This window comes from Emys orbicularis, chromosome 12 (assembly GCF_028017835.1).
Source record: "Emys orbicularis isolate rEmyOrb1 chromosome 12, rEmyOrb1.hap1, whole genome shotgun sequence".
Taxonomy (NCBI): domain Eukaryota; kingdom Metazoa; phylum Chordata; order Testudines; family Emydidae; genus Emys; species Emys orbicularis.
Genome location: NC_088694.1, coordinates 50,292,058 through 50,314,031, shown reverse-complemented (window position 1 = coordinate 50,314,031; position 21,974 = coordinate 50,292,058). Strand labels below are relative to the sequence as shown.

Below are 21,974 nucleotides of genomic sequence, written 5' to 3'. Positions count from 1 at the left end.
TCCACTGAAATCAGTGGCACTGTGCTGACTTACATCAGCTGAGGATTTGACCCTTTATCCGTGGTGAGACACAGTCAGTCCTCTCCCAGGTTTGCTTCTGACGCCATGTCATGCTATACAGCACCACGGTCCCCCTTAAATAGGGGACATTAATTGAAGAAAACAAGTTCAAATAAACAAACACAGCTCAAGTTCCAGCTTTGTCCCTGCTGATTACCAGGGAGAACACACTCCATGCAGCATGTGCAGAAACAATACACGGAGGCATTTAATATTTGCCTAGATGATTTAAGGGCCCTGTTCCCATTTGTTTTAATCCCTTACATGGCTGTGAAAAATCTCAGCCCTAGAGGCTGAATAAAGTACTCAATGTAAACATACCGCAACAAGGAGGGGCTTTTCCTAGTGCTGGGAGGACTGTAGAGTTAGCACTCTTTCTAGAAGGGGACTGGGGATCTACAGACAGTGGCACTGGACTGTGTTTTCCCCTCTCTCTGCTCTCAGGGTGTGGGTCGACAACGCCACCCCAGGTTCACCTCCTGGCCCCCACCTGCGAGGACAGCTCCACAGAGAGCCAGCTGGAGCTGGTTTGCCTCCTCTTGAGCTTCAAACCTGACAAAGCCGACGTGAAATGGCTGGTGAATGGAAAGGAGAGCAGCCCCCCCATCCCGGCCTTTTCCTCTGCAATGGGCACAGACGGCTTCTACATGGGGCAGAGCCGCATGAACATCACCAAGCAGAGCTGGGAGAAGGGGGACGTCTACACCTGTCAAGTGACCCACCTAGCAGTGAGAACAGAGCTCTCCATGCACAACACCAGCAAGTGCTTGGGTGAGGGGCTACGCCTGTGCATGGCAGGGAGGTGGGGTGGAGAGTTACTCAGAAACCAGCCCTGCCTACGGGTAGGTGGGACTGCACCTAGACACCAGTGTGATGGGAAATATAGGAGTACCATAGAGAAACTGGTACTGTAGGTGGATGGGAAGAGAAAGAGATACAATGGCTGGATGGATGGGACGAATACTATAAGTGTTCTGATGGAGGTGGGTGGATAGATTAGATTAGATTAGATTTCGATAGTCTTTTTCTTCCTTTCCACATTATTTGTACTGGTCAATGACATCTCTTTGCATTTCTCAGCCTGCCTCAGAAGCTCAGTTGACCCAACCATCTACTTAACCAAACCCTCCTATGAAGACGTCATCAAAAATTCTGGTCATGTTACCTGTCTAGTTTTGGGTTATGATTTAGCAGCCAGAAAAATCACATGGAAAGTGGATGGGCAAGTCAGCTCTGCGGTGAAGACAGAACCCCCCAAGAAGAACAGCAACGGGACCACCAGCCTTGTCAGTTCTCACCCTGTGTCGTTGGCACAATGGGGACAAGGCACCAAATTTACCTGCAAAGTGACCACACCCTGTTCTGGAGAACTAACCCAGGACATAACCATGAGCAACACAGGTGAGTAGCCTTGGCATCTCAAAGGGAAAGGCAAACTCCAGTCACTGTTAATTGGGATTAGAAGGTGAAACTCACCCCGCACAAGTCCTAGGCAGCCTTTAAGTCCCAGTTAAACCCCACAAGTAGGACTTTAGCAGAGCCTAGGCCCTCAGCACAGGGGTGTATTGCAGGTGTAATTAGTATTTCCCCTGTTAATCTCTCATTCAGGGGATCACCATTAATATCCAGTTGAGAGGTTTTCCCAGTACTCACTGTCTTCTTATTACTGAATGCCAGCTCCTCCAAGAATTTCACTCCCTCAGCTCCCTGGGATCCGGGGATGTGGCTTGTTAGGAACTTAGTGTCCTCTTTGTGACTCTGATCTGATGTGCATATGTACTTCTTACCTCTGGAAATCAGGCTGGTGCTTGTCGCCCACCATCTGGCCTTTCAGGGATATTTCTGGTGAGAATCTCTAAGAGTCTCCAGTGGAATTAGGTGCCCAAATCCCATTGAAATACCCAAGGTCTCCAAATCCCTTAGCCAGCCTTTGAAAATCTCATTTGTGCTGAATTTTGCTGTGAGCGTTTGAAGGAGGAAAGAGGCTCCATCTGAGTGAGAAAATGGGTTGGTGACCCAATGTCATGATGATGCATGGTGGAGACTTGGGGTGAAGAGGAGATAGTGTGATTCAAGGTCTGGGGTGAGGGTTCAGGATTGGGATGCAGGAATAGCTCAAAGCCCCGTGTCCATCTGCATTACTGTAAAACCAAGCTGAGGATAAAGATCAGGAGGAGGATGAAGACTGAGATGAAGATGATGTCAATGACAATGAAGAAAGAAATGAAGATGCTGAAGGAGAAAAAGAAACAGAACGTTATAATGGTGGAGAAGATGAAGATAAAGAGGAAGGAAGTGATTATGAAGACAATGGAGGTGAAGAAGATGTATATGATGATGGTGATGAAGACAAAGATGAAGATGATGATGTTAAGTTGTTGCCATTTAAGGGTGAGGGGACTTCATTTGAATCTTTGAGTGAAGGTCCAGGCTCTTTGAGTTTCAAGGGAGATGATGCTCAATGGTTGGGTTTTTATTTTGCCTGGTCTAGCTGCACACATACCCTGAACAACTGCCCTCCCTGGCCCCTTCACACAGTGATAGCTGCTGGATCTAGGTCCTTAACTTAGACATTCAAACCAAGTCTTCTTCTTCTCTTGCCCCTCTTCTTTTTCATTTAGGCATCTGGAAGAAGGAGCCCTCGGTCACCGTCTCCCGAGCCTACCACGAAGACACCTCCGGGAACAGAGTCTCCTTGACTCTCATCTGCGAAGCTAGTGGCTTTTACCCTGAAGAGATCAGCATCTCATGGTTGAAGAACAATTCCCCAGAACTCAAGTCCAGTTACAACAATGGCCCTGTGTCAGGAAGTGGCACTTTCTCTGCCTACAGCGTCCTGAAGGTTGACAAAAGTGGAGGAGCAGTAAATTACACCTGCGTGGTGCATCACCCGGCCATGGAAGAGCCCAAGAGTGTTGTGGAAAAGGTGTCCCTCGGTAAGTGGATTCTCAGAGGCAGGTGTTAATTTGGGGATGTCCACACACTTTCTTATCCCAGCCAACTGCATGAACAACTGCATGACTCCATGTGAGCCCTAGTGGGAGGGGTGGCAATGAAGGATTTCTATCTCCATTATGATGCCATATTTGATGAAACCAAGAACTGCATGATTTATTGCAACCTGAGCTGGGTGGGGAACGTACCCTCCACTCCAGTGCAGGAAATTTCTCTTTCCCCCCAAGGCATTATCCAGTCTGAAATGTCCCAAGCAATGGGGATCCCAACCCACCCCTTGAGTAGATGATTCCACAGCCTCACAGACCCCATCACCACTAAAGGAAGTGAAGGAAAACTGTCCTAATTGCAAGAGGTTATTTAAGGGAGGGTGCAGAATGTAATCTCATTGGGCTGTGCTTTGGCCAAGACATTGGGATGGACACTCTTGCTCTTGGGGAAAGTTCATAGAGGTCTTTCTTGACTGGGAGGTGGTTTGCTGAAAAATTTCTTTCCTTCTTAACCATTGATCCCCCTGGGAGTTGTTTGCTTCACACTTAGACATGGATTCTCATGGTGGAAGATTCACAATTTTATCCTTATGGTCCCTTCTTATTCCTCAAATTTGTTGTCGGCACATTGGAAATGCCTTCATGGATCTGCAGCCATGACAGGCACCCAATTAAAATCTGTTCTCAAGGGAAACGTGAGCTGGGGTGGGGCAGATTCTGTATCGGATTCAGAAGCCGATGAATGCATGCAAGCACAGGAAAGAAAACCCTCAGCTCCATTGCCCCACAGTGGGGCGTGGGCATCCGTATGAATGTGGAATCCCAACTCCAACAGCATCTACTTTACAATGCTAATCTCATGAGCGCCACCAAGCATATCCTTCATACAATGTTCGATAGAGCAGACATCAGCCTCTAGGCTGCACTTCAAAGGCAACAACTCCAAACACCCCACATAACTGAATGGAGATGCTTCCATTCAACTTGGTAGCTCCACACACCCATTGCACATTTTGGATTTGTTGGTGACTGTGCCACTCTAGGAACCTACATGAGGTTCTTTCTTGCCCACCTTCTTTGATGCTCCTGCATGTTGCCTCATGAAGACTACCCCTTCTTTTATTTCGCTAACCCTCCTGAGGGATTGTTATCACTTCACGCAGGTGAGTCAGCCCTTTCCTAACTTGTCTATACATATCTACTTTATTTTCCCTTTTGATCAGCCTGGCTGCTATCAGATTAATCTCTGGTTTCTTTGCAGCCCCAATCAATCCACAACCACCCACAGTTGAACTCCTGCAGTCCATAGACCTGGAGAAGAAAATTGTAACATTGAAGTGTATTGCGTATGACTACAGGCCCAAAGGAGTGACGATCAAATGGCAAGGAAAACCACACCTTGCAAGCGAGCGAAGGATGGAGGATGGTACATACAGAGCCAGCCACCACTTTGAAACAACTATGGACAAATGGGAAGAAGAGGCAAATTACACTTGTGAGGTGGAGCATAAAGAGACAGGGGAAAAGGTGACCAAGAAGACCATCAGCAAAGGTGAACTATAGAATGATCTACTGTAACAGCAATATTTATTTTCCTGGCAATGTGATAAAGGCCTAAATGTGCCAGTTGGCTGATTCAGAGCATCAGGGAGAGAGGATACAGGAATGGATGGACCAATCATGGATGGGATATGGGATGTTGAGCTACATATCCACAGAGTCTTACACGGTATGGCAGCGAGGCTAGGATACCAAACTAAACAGGCTAATGGGTTTGTTCCAGCATGGCAATTCTTATATTTTCTGGAGTAAAAGGGGATGGGGATCATTGGATGGATGGATGGATGGATGGATGAGCTGTATGGGGATAGACAGCTAGACAGATGGACAGATAGACAGATGGATCATTCTGGAGGGTTTCTGTCAGCACCCACTATGACTCTGTTTCTCCCAGCAGACTGGATGCTCCCCAGTGCCCCCACAGTGACACTCCACATCCTGCCCACCTGCCCGAGCCCAGGAGCAAGTGACACTGTCACCTTGCTCTGTTCTGCCAGTGGCTACTACCCCCGGGACCTGCAGCTGACCTGGCAGGCGGGTGGGAAGGAGAGAGAGGGCACTCAGGTCAGACTCCTCCAGGGGAAAGATGGAAGATTCAGCTCCTCCAGCAACCTGACCATGTCCCAGGCAGAGTGGGACACGCTGGGAGAGTACAGCTGCCATGTGACCCACCCTGGGACCGGTAGCACCCAGCTCAGCACTAGCAGCAAGTGTGCAGGTGAGTCAGCTCCCCTAATGCTCCCTTGGCCCCTCCCCTTCCCCCTACCTACTCCCCCTCCACTCCCTGATCCCATCTCCCCTTCTTGCTCCCCCACCCCCTCACCTTCTGCAGCCCCCTCTGCTCTCCACCCTGATCCCCCCATCCCTTCCCACTTTGCACCCTCTACCCCATCTGGATCTGGCCTGGTCTACTCCTCCCTGCTCCCCAAACCCTCACTGCTCCCCCTGGCATCCCTGTTCCCCCGACCCCACCCTGCTTCTGCTCTGCACCCCTCACCCTACCCCAAGCAGCTCCCTCAACCTCTCCCCCATCCCTTCCCTCCCTGCAGCCTCTCCCCACCACCACACCATGTGAAGGACACATCTACCTTTCTTCTCCACTCCAGCCTGTCAGGGGAGCATCCCCTTGCCCAGCCTGTACCTCCTCAAGCCATCCCTGGAAGACTTGCTCACTCGAGGTGAAGCCCTCCTGACTTGCCTGGCAGTGGGCTATGAGCTGGGCCAAGCAAGACTCACCTGGGAGCTGAACGGTGCCAACTGGACTTCCAATGCCACCCTGGGAGAAGCCAAAAAACACAGCAACCAGACCCAGAGTCTCCTGAGCCACCTGGCCATCCCCAGGGGAGTCTGGGACTCCAGGAGCAGCATCCTCTGTAGAGTGACCCATCCCTGCTCGCTGTTTCAGGACATGGAGGAGACCATCTGGAAGCCCAGGGGTGAGAGAAGGAGAAGGGACTCAAACAATAATCAGTGAATTTGCCCTAATGCTTTATAGGGGGTAGGGACAGGGACCCCTCCCACTCCTTACTGAAATACAGCAACCCACAGGAAGGGGTCTGGTACTGTAAGGCCCAGAGAGAGAGAGATGCAGTCATATGATGGATGGATGGATGGATGGATGGATGGATGGATGGATGGATGGATGGATGGATGGATGGATGGATGAAGGGAGGGATGGATGAAGGGAGGGATGGGGCATTGCATGGATGGATGGATGGATGGATGGATGTTTATGGGGATAAATAGTTAGAGAAGAGGAAGAATAGATAGGTAGATGACAACCAATAGGAAAGGATAGAGAGAGAGAGTCCAACACCCCAAATCCTGTAGCACAGCACTCCCTAGTACAGAGCTGGCAAATAAGCCATCTAATGTCCCCTACTTGGATCTGGATCAGAGATGGGACCCCCAAGAGGGGAAAGACCCCATGTCCCATTCCCCACCCCTTAAGCCAGCCAATCCCCTGCCCTGGGGCTGGGTCAGAGCCGCCTAGAGAGGAGAGGCTCCATATCCAATTCCCCAACTCCATTGACTGCAGGGTTTCAAGTCCCTCTTGATGAACTCACATTGCACTTCCCCTCCATACAGGTGCCAGCAAAGCCAAGGCTCCTTCGGTATCCCTCGTTCTCCCATCGCCAGCACGACCCAGTCCCAACGCTGAGGTGTGGCTCACCTGTGAGGTCTCTGGTTTCTTCCCATCCGAATTGCTCATCAAATGGAAAAGGGACAACTACACCATTGAGCCCTCTGGATACATTACTCTGCCGCCAGTGGCTGAAGAGAGGAATTCCACCTTCTCTGCCCAAAGCTACCTGAAAATCCCAGTGTCTCAGTGGGAAAGTGGGGCTGTATATACCTGCATGGTAGGGCATGAGTCCTTGCCATCTATGCACTACACCAGCAGAACTGTGTTAGGTGAGTCTAGATGCCAGAAAGAATTCCCTAGCAGTGGGAAGAGGTGGTGAGCTCTGTAAGTCTGTGGAACCATTTTCCCTAAGGGAAGGGAGAACCCATTTCTCAGGATTTTTAAAACTAGGACTGGATGGCCCCCCCCCCGGGGAAATCAACTAGAAGGAACAATTCAGTAATGACTTTTCATCTCAGTCTGATGATACTGTGGAGGGTATTGTGAACTAGTGATATCTCATCATGGTATGGTGATGTCTAGCTTCACACCCCTGCACTGTGGTGTTGCTATGTGACGTAGCTGTGTTGCGACATGGTGGCTTTAAGGCACAGAGTAATTGCACACCGGCATGACCTGCTTTATGCTGCATGGAAACGTGACACACTATCAGGACATACGTTGTCATGACGTGAGGTTATTATGTCACACCTAGATCTTACTTTGTCACATCATGATATTTTGTCACGACAGTGCTATTTTTTCATTATGTGGCGATACATAGACATAAGTTGTGATGTCTTGTCATCATGGGATGGTATCTCATCACGACTTGGTGGTGATTTCCGGTGGTTTATTGTATACTGCACTATAGTGATATGCTGATTTTTCTTTGTTGTATGATGTCTTGTCATGAGATGCTGATATTTTGGCCTGCTAGGATTATACTCTTGTTAATGTTTTGCTGTAACCTGACAGTGTTCTGTCATGACCGTGGTTATTCATGATGCCATGACTTGTCGTCTTGATGCCGTGTTGTGAAATGTTGACATCTGGCTGTGACAAAATAAAGATGCCCCAGGATGCCCTGATGCTGCATCTCAACATGATGCAGTTGTATCATGGAACAGTGTTTGTACTACATCTCAGCATGGCATGAATGCACCATGATTCAGCATTTGCACTGCCCCTTGATACAATATGATGGAAAAATTGTGTCACAGTTTATTTATGTGTGTTGGCACAGCAGCTCAACTCCATGCAGTTCTTTCATGACATAGTGTTTGCATCACACCTTGACATGACCTAGTTGCATAGCCACATCTGCATTGAAGCATGACATGAGACAGTTCTCTTGCCACCGCCCATGGTTTGCGTTGCATCATAGCATCATACCATTGTGTCATGACTCAGCATTTGTCATTACAACATGACATCATGCAATTCGGTGTCACTATGGAGTATTTGCATTGCAACCTAAGTATCACCACATCATTATGATAATCCCCCGGAGCCATAGGGCGGCATGGTCTGCACTTTCAGAGTTTGCATCTGAAAAGCTTGGGGGTTAGATATTTCCACTGAAGCTAAATCCTTCACCATCCTTGCCTTTTCCTTCAACACAACACCCACATTTCTAGGTGTAATTAGAGCTCACCTTCTCTTCAGCCTCCTAGCTTCCCCAAACACCTTCAGCATCCTCCCCCCATCCTTCTGCATGAATTAAATTGCAACAAAAAGCCAACCCTTTGTTTCAGATTTCCTGGAGCCATCTCCCCCAACAGTCACAGTCTTCCACACACCAGACTTAGGTGGGCATGAGAATCTGACCTGCTTTGCCACCGGCTTCTACCCAAAGCACCTAGACATGGAATGGACTGTCAACAAGCAGCACCTCAACTGCAGCTCTCCCTCCTCTCCGACGGCCCTGGGCGATGGCAGGTTCCAGCAGAGCTGTCAGTTGGTGCTCAGGGCGGCTGAATGGAGCACGAGGAAGACCTACACCTGCACTGTGACTCATAACTCCACTAATACGACCCTGGAGAAGGCGCTGCACTCTACTGGTAAGCACTGAGCAGGACTTAGCTCCACAGGCTGAGATATTCCTCGCTTCCTAGGGCATTTAGGTGACATTTATGGAAGTTGTGTGTCCAAAATCTCTTCCTCCTTCTTGGGTATCTTTTCTCTGGCCACAGCTTCCTGTCATTGTCCCCTTCTCAACAATGCCCAAACTCATGTTCATGAAGGCTGCCCCTATTAGTTGTTGGATATTGAAAGTCAATTCTCAATGATCAGCCCTCAGTTCTCAGTTTCAGAGAAGACCACAAGAATGATTAAAGAATTAGTGATGTTTATTCTATTTATCTTGACAAAGAGAAGGTTAATGGGTAGGGCCCTACCAAATTCACAGTCCATTTTTGTAAATTTCATGGTCATCGAATTTTTAAAATCTTAAATTTCATGGTTTCAAATATTTAAATCTTAAATTTAATGCTGTTGTAACAAAGGATGAATATGTATTTAAATATAGCAAAATATAAACATGTAAAGCCCTTAAGTGAGCATTTCTTAAACTCGGGCTCCCGGCCCAAGAGGAGTTCGCAGTATTGCTTCTGCCCTGCCTTCAGACCTGGGCAGCTAGAAAGCAGCTGTCCAGATGCCCAGCTCTGGAGGCAGTGCACAAGTAAGAGTGGCACTATCTCAACTCCCCTACAATAGCTTTGCAGTCCCTTTTGGGTCAGGCTCCTCAGTTTGAGAAACCCTATGTACTTTTGTATACTTTTACCCTATAGTATAGTATAGGTAAAAGTACACAAAAGACCAGATTTCACAGGGGAGACCAGATTTCATGGTCTGTGAAGTATTTTTCATGGCCATGAATTTTGTAGGGCCCTATTAATGGGTGACTTAATCACAGTTTATAAATAGCTATATATGGAAAAAATTGCTAATAGAGTGCTCTAAATTTAGTAGACAAAGGTATAACAAAATCAAAATGGCTGGAAGTTGAAGCTAGACAAATTCAGACTGGAAATAAGGTACACATTGTGGGTAATTAACCATTGGAAAAAGTTACCATAGGCTATGGATGCTCCATGACTGGCAAGACTGGCAATTTTTAGATCAAAACAGGATGTTTTTCTAAACGATCTACTCTAGTTCATGCAGTAAGTAACTCAGGGCAGCTCTCTGGCCTGTGTTATGCCAGAGGTCAGACTAGATGATCGCAATGGTCCCTTCTGGCCTGAGATCTATGAATCTATGAATGTGTGACACGGAAGCCCAGTAGAAGCTGAGCAGCTCAGAAAAACATGCCCTAGGCTCTACACTTTAAGGACCCATAATCCGAAAATCCCCCACTGACTGGGCAGGTAGCATTATGTGTGACCACGTCCTTGATGGTTGGCTCTACAGGCTGCCGGGAGCCAGCATTGCCGTCTGCCTACATACAGCCCCCATCTTTGAAAGAGCTTTTCATGAACAAGTCGGCTTCTGTGATGTGCCAGACCTCCCTGGCCAATGCCAGCATCAACTGGACAATGGACGGTGAGCTGGCGGACCTGGGAGCCGTGAGGATGGAGCAACTCAGCGGCAGCACCTGGCTGCAAAGTTGGCTGAAGGTCAACCTGAGTGAATGGAACTCCACCGAGACCGTCAGATGCCAGATCAAGAGTGACCTGGCGGAGAATGTGCTGGGCATCAGCCCAAAGAATGGTGAGGTCTTAGGGGAAAGGTCCTCTGTCCTTCCTCTGACTACTGGGGTCAGAGAATGGCATCCCAGAAGGACCCTGGATTCACTGGAGCTATCCAAAGTCACACAGGAGACTAGCCCATGGGAACGTTCAATTAGCTGGGATGGACTGTAGGGTTAGGGTTAGGGTAAAAGTTAGGGCACTAGCTAGGAATAGATTTTAGGGTTAGGCATAAGTTTGCAGCTGGGGTGAATTTTAGGGTTAATTTTAGAGGATGGAAGATGGGGATGTACTGTCAGGGAGAGCCCTTCACCTGCTGAGGAATGGACTGTATGTTTAGGGTTGGTGATAAGGAACTAGATAGGGATAGACTGTAGGGTTAAGCATTGCAATTCCTACGTTCCTTTGTGCATCCAGGCCTCAGATACTGCAGTGATGGGTGCCAATATTAGATAGATAGATAGATAGATAGATAGATAGATAGATAGATAGATAGATAGATAGATAGATAGATAGATAGATAGATAGATAGATAGATAGATAGATAGATATGGGGGAGGGGGAGAGAAAAGGAGTGCTATCATCCAATAATGGAAGGTAAATTAGCCTTGAATTGACCACCTTATCTGGTAAGCACTTTCTTAGTGCCTTGGAATCAAAGCCACCTTGAATGACTTTGTTGACCCATGATACTTTATATTCAATTATGCCGTTCTTGTGCTCTCTCTCCCCACCACACTCCTCCAATTCTGCAGGTTCCCTGAAGGCTCCAACCATCTACCTTCTGTCCCCATCCTCAGAGGAAATCTGCAGCAACCAAAACCTCACTCTTCACTGCATCGTCAAAGACTTCTACCCCAGCGAGATCTCCATCTGGTGGCAAGAGAAGACAGCCCAGACTGAGGTCGACATCCCGGCCGATGATGGGCACCACAACTGTGACCATAACAGCCAGCAGTGCTCAGTGATCAGCAAGCTTGAGGTGTCCAGGAGCAAATGGATTCTGGGGACTTCCTACAGCTGTCTAGTCGCCCACCTCTCCTCTGAAGGGATTATAGCAAGAAGTGCCAATGTCCACACTGGTAAAACACATCTTAGCTGCTTCATTAGTGCCCCAAAATCCACTCTGCACCTCAACCTAAAGATTCCTCTGTTGGCTGTCTCCCACTCCTTCCAATTTGGCCTCTGCTTATTCCCTATGTGTGTTTCCTTTGACTCAGCCCAGATGAAGACATCATTCGCCTGCCTTCCTTGTGTACATTTCACAAGCCTATTAAAGCAATAACCCAACTACACCAATGGGAAATTTTGCTCTTATTTGTGGTCTCCTACCTCTTCTCCTGCAAGTATCTGGATAATATGATGCAAAAGGATGGAGAGGGATTTATTATTATATTATTTATTATTAGTATTAGTATTAGTATTGAAATGTCTAGAGGTCCCTGTCACAAACTGAGGCCATGTTGTGTCAGTTACACTATACACACCTATAATCAATAGCCTAGTCTGGGGTAAACCCAGGTAAACTGAGTTTACTCTCTTCTCACTTGGGGAATATGGAGTGTAGGTTAGGTTAGCTTACTCATTTCGGTTTTTACCACGACACCACTGCCTATAATGGAAATATAGTCTATGCTTATTATAAATCTATGCCTACTCTCTTAGGACCAGATTTTCAAAGGTATTTCAGTGCCTAACTCCCACTGATTTCAAAGACCTTTGAGGACCTGGGGCCTAGGTGCCTAGGCAGCTAACTCCAACTGAAATCAATCTATTTCTTTAAGCACCTAATTATATTTAAGACCCTGGCCCTTATTATTTAGCAGATTTTTAAAGGTGCCTTAGATATATGGATACCCAATTACCATTCATTATGAGGATTGGACATCCAAGTACCTTAGAAAAGTTTGAAAATCCCACAGTAATGGGATAACTAAGGGAAGAAGGATTTGTTTGTGGTAAAGTCATTGGGCCGGGACTCCTGGGTTCTTTTCCTCTCTCTGCCACAGCGTTGCCTTTGGGATATTGGGCAAGTTATTTATGGACTGGGTTTCAGATGTTTGCAGCTCCATTCAAAGCCATTAGAAGCTGCAGGGGCTTCGGCATGTCTGAAAAACAAGCCCCGACTCTCCATGTGTCTTGAATTCCTAGTCTGCAAAATGGGTGTAATTTACACAAGTTGTGAGGCACTCACACACAAGAGTGATGCAGGAAGTCAGGTTAGATTATCATAATGGGCCCTTCTGGTCATAGAATCTATGGGAATAGATAGATAGATAGATAGATAGATAGATAGATAGATAGATAGATAGATAGATAGATAGATAGATAGATAGATAGATAGATAGATAGATATACTCATTTAGACTCTAGATAGGTAGTAGTTATTATATCAGACCAGGCAATTGGTCCATCTAACCTGGTATCCCACCATTCACCCGTGAAGTCTTGTATACTGCCTTGATGGGAGATTTATAAGTAGAGGAGAGTAAGGTTGGGGGAGGGTGGAATAATGAACAGAGGTCAGGGAACATTTGCTAGAACCAACTGGGGAAATCTCTGAGGCTGTGGAATCATCTTCCCAGGGGGATACACCCTATTCCCAGAGGTGTCTGGGGTCTGCAGAGTCACCTCTCCATGGGGAAGGGGAGAGACCCTCATCTTGTGCGACTCTTAACACTGGAGCCCTGATGGAAGCATTAGCGTAGCTGTCCTGCCTTGGAGAGGTGGCACTGAATGAGTCCCTCCTCATCCCCCAATGACCCTGGCACCTCCTGTCTTTTGGCAGAGTCCTGGCACTGCTCCGTCCTGGGCATCAACCCCTGCAGCATCCGAGATGACAGCATGGATGACTACAGCGAGCTGGACGATGCCCAATGCGTGTGGACCACAGTCTCCACCTTCATCGCCCTCTTCCTTGTCACACTCTTCTACAGCGGATTCGTCACCTTCATCAAGGTGAAAAGGGGGCTTGGGCATGAACCAGGAGAGAATGGGTGAACCTGGGCTGGCTGAGAAAGAGCTACCAGTCCATCCACCCACCTACAATGTCTGTCTCTCTGTCTATCCCCACACACCCCATCTATCTATCTATCTATCTATCTATCTATCTATCTATCTATCTATCTATCTATCTATCTATCCCTGTACACCCCCTCTATCTATCTATCTATCTATCTATCTATCTATCTATCTATCTATCTATCTATCTATCTATCCCCATACACCCCCTCTATCTATTTATCTATCTATTTATATCTCCCTCTCTCTCTGTTTTCACAGGTGAAATAGGTACCACTCTCTCCACACAGTGAAGAAGAAGGGGTGGGGTCCAATCTGTCCCTCTACTTGCAGTTCTTTTGCCCACTTCCATTTCCCTGTCTATCCATGGCGGCTGGCCTGACCTACGAGGTAGTTCATCTAGCCATGGTGATCTCCCATTACGTCCAAAGACATATGAAGAAAGAACATCAAAGAAAGGCCTTCACTGTTCCCGCTCATTTTATGAAGGCCAAAAACTATCCATACTCCAAGCTAAGAGAGAGAAAGGGGGTAAAGACGTCTCCCGAAAAGATTCTGTTGATAGTTCTCTGTTCCTTCCCTCAACCTCACCACATTCGCTCCCTAACCCCTCAACAAATTACCTGAGCTCCCCTCTGTGCTGCTAAATCTTATTCTCTACTACCCCTCCTGAAAGTCTTAGGGGGTCACAGTTGGGGACACAATACACCCCCCATCTTTCACAGGGCTTCTAAGGTGGGAAACAAACCCCACTCCATTCAAGGTTGCCAAGGGCCCTGGTACCTCCTAGGGTAATACACACATACCCCCAGTCCTACGACAGAGATGGAGCCAGTTGCAACAATCTGTCCAGAAAAAGCCAGCCCACAGCCACTCCAGGCTATCCAACCTCACAAGAATTCATCCTCGTTCTGTTTCCCCACCCAAGCCCCCGAGAGCCAAACCTAATGCTGCAGATCCCCCACTGCACACCACAAGAACCCAGCCTAATGCTATTCCCCCCAGGAGGTCCCCACTCAACCCAACAAGATCCTAACCCAATGGTATTGACCCCTCAAGTTCCCCACCCAACCCCACAAGAACCCAACTCAATGCTGTTTCTTCTAACAAAGCCCCAACCCGTCAAGACTCCAAACTAATGCTCTTCCTCAATAAATTCTCCCACCCAATGCTGGAAGACTCCAATCCAAATGCATTCCCTACCCATCCCCAGAAGGTTCATGGCTACTCCCCCAACAAAATCACAACCCAACCTGGCAAGAACCTAACACATACATCTTCCAATACATACGTAGCTAAACTCCACTCTTCACTTTCCAGTCTGAGGCCAACTCCAAACCCAGCTCTCTCATGACTAAATTGTAAGCTGTTTCCCCCATGCCAGTTACCCTCACAATCTTTAATGCCCCACATCCCATGCTACTGTAATTGCCATGTATTCTGAGGTCCTGGGGCTTCTTGTACAAATGACATGTTATAACATTGTATTGATTTCCTTGCACCTGCATTATTTTCTGTTGCATTGCATCAGCCTGCATTGCTTTGCTTTGCATTGGCTTGCCTGAATTTGCATCACATTGCCTGGGACTGCACAGTGCTGCATTGTAGTATGGCGTCATGCCTTATTGCATCATACTGCATTGCTTTTACACGGTGTTCTTGCATGCTATCCTGTTGCATTGCCTGGTGGTGCAACAATTTTCACTGTGTTGTGCTGTCAAGTGCTATAGAAACAGAAATGTAAGCTTGGAAGGGACCTCGAGACGTCATCAAGTCCAGCCCCCTGGGCTGAGGCAGGACCAAGTAAATCTAGACTGTTGCTGACAGGTGTTTGTCCAACCTGTTTTTAAAAACCTCCAGTGACGGGGATACCACTACCTCCCTTGGAAGCCTATTTCAGAATACAACTACCATGGTAGCTAGAAAGTTTTTTCCTAACATCTAACCTAAATCTCAGTTGCTGAAGATTTATTTGTCTTACATTTATTATTATTAATCATGTTTATTATGGTATTCTGTAGGACCACAAACACAGAGTAGCAGCCGTTCCTTGCCTCAAACAGTTTATAGTCTAAATAGACAGACGCAAGGTGAGGGAAGGGCTGGGGCGGCTCTATGGTTTTTGCCGCCCCAAGCACGACAGTCAGGCAGCCTTCGGCAGCATGCCTGCAGGAGGTCCACTGGTCCCGCACTTTCGGCGTCCCCACCACCGAATTGTCGCCGAAACCGCAGGACCGGCGGACCTCACGCAGCCATGCCGCTGAGGGCAACCTGACTGCCGCCCTCAAAGCGACTGGCAGGCCGCCCCCCCGCAGCTTGCCACCCCAGGCACGCGCTTGGGGCACTGGTGCCTGGAGCCACCCCTGGGGAAGGGGTAGAACGCACAAGCATAGTGAACCGTATGATGGTGGCAAATGGCACATTAGTACCACGATTTTTTTAAGGTGGGTTTAATTAGGAGGGGATCAGCTAAATGAAAGACAAGTGAAGGGACGTTGAAAGGAAGGGAGGTGAGGGGGACAGTTCAGGGGAGAAGAGAGGCAGGTGTGATGTGGAGTCAAGGTGAAGAGTAGGTGGGGGAGGAAAGGAGAGGGTTGGAGCAAACAGCCAATCAGCACAAAGCAGAGAAAGTCCAGTTTGAACTCTAGAACGTTCTGCGACTGTGTGAAGGTCCCTGCTTTGTATTGCATTTGTTCACACTGTGGCGAGCCATTCCATGGCATTGTGTTGCACTGACTCGTCTCGTGAGTGGAGCTGTGTGAATAGCTGATTTGGGGGGTCACTGGCCATTCTGAATTCTTTTAAAAAAATCATTTGGGGTGGACCTGAAACCAACATTTTTCAGAATTTCTGGCAAATCAAAAATTGAAAAATATCATTTCAGGTGAAACAAAATAATTTGTTCAGCTTGAAATAAAACATTTTGTTCCAATTTCAGGGGGGCATTTTTTAAAATGTTTTTGACATTTTAAAAATAAAATTGAAGGAAATTCTGAAACTCAGTCATCTCAATACAAAAAATTGAAACATTTAATTTCAAAAATATCAAAATGAAAAATTCAACATTTGGGGTTTTTTTAAGGTTTTTGTTTTGGTTTAAACAATTTGCTAGAAATGACATGAATTTGCTACGTTTCAGTCAGCCCAAATCTGCATTTTTCAATGAAAAAAATTCACCCAGCACTAGTGATAACAAGCCATTGCACAGCATTGCATTGTGGTTAGCCATTTCACTGGGTCGTGGGGCAGTGCACTGCATTGTTTATGATAAGTACTGTATGATGGAGCTGTTCCCAACGGCAGGGGATTGAACTTGATGACCTGAGAAGTCTCTTCTAGGCCTACGTTCCTATGCCTTGTATTGTTTTACCAGTTGTGTGCTGCTGCCCTACGTTCTGTTGTATTTCACTGTTTCACTATATCAAAGTACCTTGTATCACATTATATCACACTAGATTCCATTGGATCACACTGCATCTTGGTTTTATTCCAGTCTGTCACATGGTATTGCATTAATCTGCACTGTAACATGTTCTGTGCCAACTCACCACCTATTGTTTTGAGTTGTGCTGTCTAGCTTGAACATCCATCATGCTTTGGCTTCTAAATAAAACTTTTTTTTCCATAAAATCCAATTCCTTTTTGTTTTTCTGGCAATTTTTCTTCAGGCTAGTGTCTCTGAGATATGGTGACAGAGACATCAACAAAGGTTCTGATTTTTATCTAAAAAGTGATGAAGAAAAGTCACCTAGTTGAGAGGAGGGCTGGTCGTCTGGTTAAGATCTAGGTTCAGTTCTGCAGACTCTATGTATGACTTTTAGGCAAGTCACTGATCCTCTCTGGGCAAAATTTTCAAAAGCACCTAAGTCCCATTTTCAAAAGGAACTTCACTATTTAGAACTTAAATCCCCCTGATTTTGACTTCACAGAGCGTTAAGTGATTAACCTGCTTAGGCACTTTTGAAAATGACCCAAGTGACCTAGAGGACAGGAGCAACATCAATGGATGGAATTTAATAGTAAACAATGCAAAGTCATTCACTAAGGGGTTAATAACAACAATTGCTGCTATAAACTGAGGGCTCTTCAGTTGGAAATGACAGAGGAGAAGAAAGACCTGAGTGGATTAGTTGATCACTGGATGACTATGAGCCGCCAATATGACATGGTCATAAGAAAGGCAAATGTGTTTGTAGGATGTTTCGGGTGAGGTATTTCCAGTAGAGGTAAGGAAGCATTAATGCCATTGTAAGAGGCGCTACGAAGACCTCATCTGGAATACCATGTGCAACTCTGGTCATTCATGTTCAAGAAAGATCATAGAAATGTCAGGCTGGAAGGGACCTCAACAGGCCACAAGTCCAGCCCCCTGGGCTGAGGCAGGACCAAGTAACCCTAGACCAACCCTAACAGGTGTTTGTCCAACCCATTCTTAAGAACATCCAATGATGGGGTGTAGTGAGGCGGCCTGGCTCCCAGCCACCCCAGAGAGGGACAAGCCCCTCCAGATGCCAAAGTGGGCGGAGCCACTGGAGCCTGTGCCCGCCCCCCAAAGGTCAAAGCGCAGGACAGGAAGTATAAAAGCCACAGCCCAGGGCTCAGAAGCTGCCTGGACGCCGGAGAAGCCAGACGCTGGGGGCTTAGCTCCTGCCGGGGAGACTCCCGCAGCCTGTGACCGACCCGAGGACTGGCCATACCAGTCAAGGCCTGATGACGACCAGACCCCGGAGAAGCTGTTAAGCCTACCGGAGGGAAGCGACCCAGAGGAGCTGCCAAGCCTACCGCTCGCCGAGAACCCTGAGGAGCCCATGGTGCTTGATTCCGTGGAGGACACCGACCAGACGCAGGTACTGCTAAAGGGGGAGGTAGGAAGTAGCCCGGGGGCAGCCGACCCTAGTCTGGCTGCAGCACACCCAGAGCCGATGTCAGTGTGTTGCAGCCAGGATCCCCACTGACACAGCAGCAGGCTGCCTGCCGCTGTTAGGGCCCCGGGCTGGGACGCAGTGGAGTGGGCGGGCCTGTGTCCCCCCTGCCACCCCACTCATGGGTGGCAGTCTCCCCCTCGCCCCAGACGCCAGAACCGGGAGCCTGGGTTTTGTTCCTGTTTGTTTGCTCCCCGCCCTGACCCAGGGCCTGGGCTTATTAGTGAACTATTTTGCTCAGCCCCTGCCTGAGTGCCTGAGCCCTTGACTGTTTCCTGCCTCACCAGGCTAATTCCCCAACTCACTGGACCTAAGTAGTGAGGCGGCCTGGTTCTCAGCCGCCCCAGAAAGGGGCAACCCCCAACTGAACCCCTCTACACAGGGATTCTACAACCTTCCTTGGGAGCCTAATCCAAAACTTAACTACCCTTATAGTTAGAAAGTTTTTCCTACTGTCTACGCTGTGATGAATTCAGGTTGGAACAGATGCATAGAAGGGCTGCGAGGATGATTAGGGGAATGGAAGGCCTGTTTTAAGAGAGGAGACTGGAAGAGCTTGGCTCGTTTAGCCTAGCAAAACACAGGCTGAATGGGGGTTTGACTGCTCTGTATATGTATACCAGGTAAGCAAACACCCAGGAGGGAAAAGAGCTCTTGAAGTCAAAGCACAAGAACAAATGGTAAATTTCCCATGAGTAAGTTGAGGAAATTAGAAGCTTGGGAACCATCTAAAAATGGAGGTTCGGGAACCACCTCCCACCAGAAGTAGTGGGGGGAGGGGAGGGAACACCGTAACTAGTTTTAAGATGGAGCTTGATACATTTATGAATGGGATTATATGATGGGGTTGCCTGTGATTTCAGGTGACTAAACTTGATGACCATAGAAGTCTCTTCCAATCCTATGTTCCACTGTAAAATCCCACTCGGCACCTATCTGCATCTTTAGGCAACCGAATACTTTTCCAAATCTGGCCCTTAGGCATTTTTGAAAATGTTACCATCAGTCCCTTCTGAAAATCATCAGCTAATCTTAAAAACACTAAGGCCAATTTTAAAAAATGGCTTCTTAATGTTAGGCAGCAAAAATCGTAATTTTCAAAGCCCAACTCCCATCGATGTTCCATTGCCATTGAAAATCTTCCCCTCTAAAGCCAAATGGATTGACTTTTGGGAGTAAGGAGAGAGTAGGATCTGGGTTTATGCAGAACTTCTGAAAATCTAGCCACTTCTTTGAAGGCTTTAATATGCATTAAGATGTCCATCTTTAGATCCTCTAGGTGGAAAAAGTTGACCCTGCTCCTTAAATTTATATGACACTCCCTGTCTTTATTTCCTTTGCATTTCTCTCGACTTGGTCTTAGGTTTGTCTGCTGGAAAATCTCAGAAACTAGTGTTTGTAAAGCCCCCATCTAGTCCAGTCATCCAGCTCAAGGTTGTTCTTTAGTATATCACCCAAGAGCTAACCTCAGTAGACTCCAAGAATCTCCCTTACGTCCTCTCTGCTCCATCTCCACCCAGGGCAGGACTGACCGCAAGGCTTTCTCCACCTGAGTCTAGTTTAAAATGAAAACTGGGGTTTCCAACAGGTGACCAAGTGAGATAGGTGCAAAACTTATATTGTCAGTCAAAAGGATTTGGGCACATCACACTCTTAAACACCTTTAAAAATCCCACCCCAAGTGCTTAGATAGGAATTCATTAGCCAAGGTGATATCATAGAGTGGAGCATGGTTTGTCCATTTCTTGAAAATGGGCTAGGCTGGGGAGTGGGGTCTGGTGGGTTAGAGCAGAGGGTGCTGGAAGCCAGGACTCCTGGGTTCTATCCTTGGCTCTAGGAGGAGAGTGGGGTCTGGTGGGTTAGAGCAGAGGGGCCTGGGAGTCAGGACTCCTGGGTTCTATCCTTGGCTCTAGGAGGAGAGTGGGGTCTGGTGGGTTAGAGCAGAGGGGCCTGGGAGTCAGGACTCCTGGGTTCTATCCTTAGCTCTAGGAGGAGAGTGGGGTCTGGTGGGTTAGAGCAGAGGGGGCTGGAAGCCAGGACTCCTGGGTTCTATCCTTGGCTCTAGGAGGAGAGTGGGGTCTGGTGGGTTAGAGCAGAGGGGCCTGGGAGTCAGGACTCCTGGGTTCTATGCCTGGCTCTAGGAGAGGATGGGGGTCTAGTCAGTTAGAGCAGAGGGGGCTGGAAGTCAGGACTCCTGGGTTCTATTCCCAGCTCAAGGAGGGGAGTAGCATCTAGTGGCTTAGAGTGGGGATACTGGGTGTCAGGACTCCTGGGTTCTGTTCCTTTCTTTACTACTGAATCATTGCTGGGGAACCCAGTGCCTCAGTTTCCCCAATGGTTATAATAATGGTTACCTACCCCACAGTGGGGGTTTGGGGGGGTCTGTGAAAATTAACAACACTTGGATGACAGCTGCTAGTGCAGAGCCAAGGGTTTGAATAATTTACAGCATGTTTTTCACTTTGTTTTTCACCACCAAGTCCACAATGGCTGTATTTTTTAACTTAGTCATCTATGGCCTTTCCATTCTGAGCCTCACAAATCAAATCTGCCCCTAGCCATGCCAGTCTTCTACCCCAGAATGTCTCAAAGGGGAAACATCTGCCGCCAGCTGTTTTGATAAACAGGACACAGATGTTCTCAGACAGGCTAAATTTGGGGACGGTTCTTGGCCTAACCACAAAGGCATTCAGTGCGTGATACGAGGGGAAACAGGGAGTAAATTTAACCTTCCCTGAAATTAACCTATTTGCTCTGAGAATGACTCAGAGGCTCATGGCAGATGAACAACTGAACATCAGCTCGCAGAATGCTGCTGTAGCTAAGAGGGCAAATGCAATCCCGGGACTTGGCATGTCTAGGCAGGGGAATATCAAGAAATAAACTGGACATTTAATGGACTCTATGGGCTAGTTCAATGGGATTTCCATGGGAATTCCCTTTGAGATACACAGGACTGGAAGGGACCTCTGGGGCCATAAACTTATTAAGCAAGTTCCTAAAACTTTTGCCCCCCTCTCCTCCTAGGGGGAGATGGTTCCTGAACCCCCTCCTCTGATGGTTAGAAACCTTCTTCTCCTTTCCAGACTCAGTTTATTCCTGGTCATTTCTAAAAAATTAATTAATTAATGGAAATATCCTATCTCCTAGAACTGGAAGGGACCTTGAAAGGTCATCGAGTCCAGCCCCCTCCCTTCACTAGCAGGACCAAGGACTGATTTTACCTCAGATCCCTAAGTGGCCCCCTCAAGGATTGAATTCTCAACCCTGGGTTTAGCAGGCCAATGCTCAAACCGCTGAGCTATCCCTCATACCCACTGGTTCTTGTCCTTTAGCATCAGTAGCTCTTCCCCACCCTGGTGCTTATAAATAACAAGGCGAAATGATGGCTCAGTTGAACGATGCTGACAATGACGTCAACACAGCTCAGATTTCTCCCTAAATTCTATTTTCAGAGTATCCAGAGTCTAACATTCGCACTGACAGGTAATTAGCACCTCTGGAGATCAGGTCACTTCCACGCAGGGGAACAAGGAGTGTGACTTTAGGCACCAGTGTTTGCAAATGTCCATCTCTATAAACTGGACAAACTTTCCCCGCCCCACAGAACGGGTGCCCCTAGGGAGGGTGAGTTGCAGAACTGGCTGAG

At 47.5% G+C, this 21,974-nt stretch overlaps 3 gene segments (V, D, J or C); all 3 read left to right on the top strand.

Annotated features, from left to right (window-relative positions):
- Positions 1 to 14,630, top strand: part of LOC135886763 (Ig heavy chain C region, secreted form-like) — a 48,219-nt gene extending 33,589 nt beyond the window's left edge. The window contains 8 exon segments of the C gene segment in view: positions 505 to 831; positions 1,141 to 1,461; positions 2,682 to 2,996; positions 8,448 to 8,753; positions 10,105 to 10,404; positions 11,138 to 11,464; positions 13,171 to 13,340; positions 13,665 to 14,630. Of these exon segments, the coding sequence occupies positions 505 to 831; positions 1,141 to 1,461; positions 2,682 to 2,996; positions 8,448 to 8,753; positions 10,105 to 10,404; positions 11,138 to 11,464; positions 13,171 to 13,340; positions 13,665 to 13,673 (2,075 nt within the window).
- LOC135886886 (immunoglobulin heavy constant gamma 2-like) overlaps positions 1 to 21,974 on the top strand; it is a 131,428-nt gene that overhangs the window by 35,721 nt on the left and 73,733 nt on the right.
- LOC135886769 (immunoglobulin epsilon heavy chain-like) overlaps positions 1 to 21,974 on the top strand; it is a 199,510-nt gene that overhangs the window by 151,448 nt on the left and 26,088 nt on the right.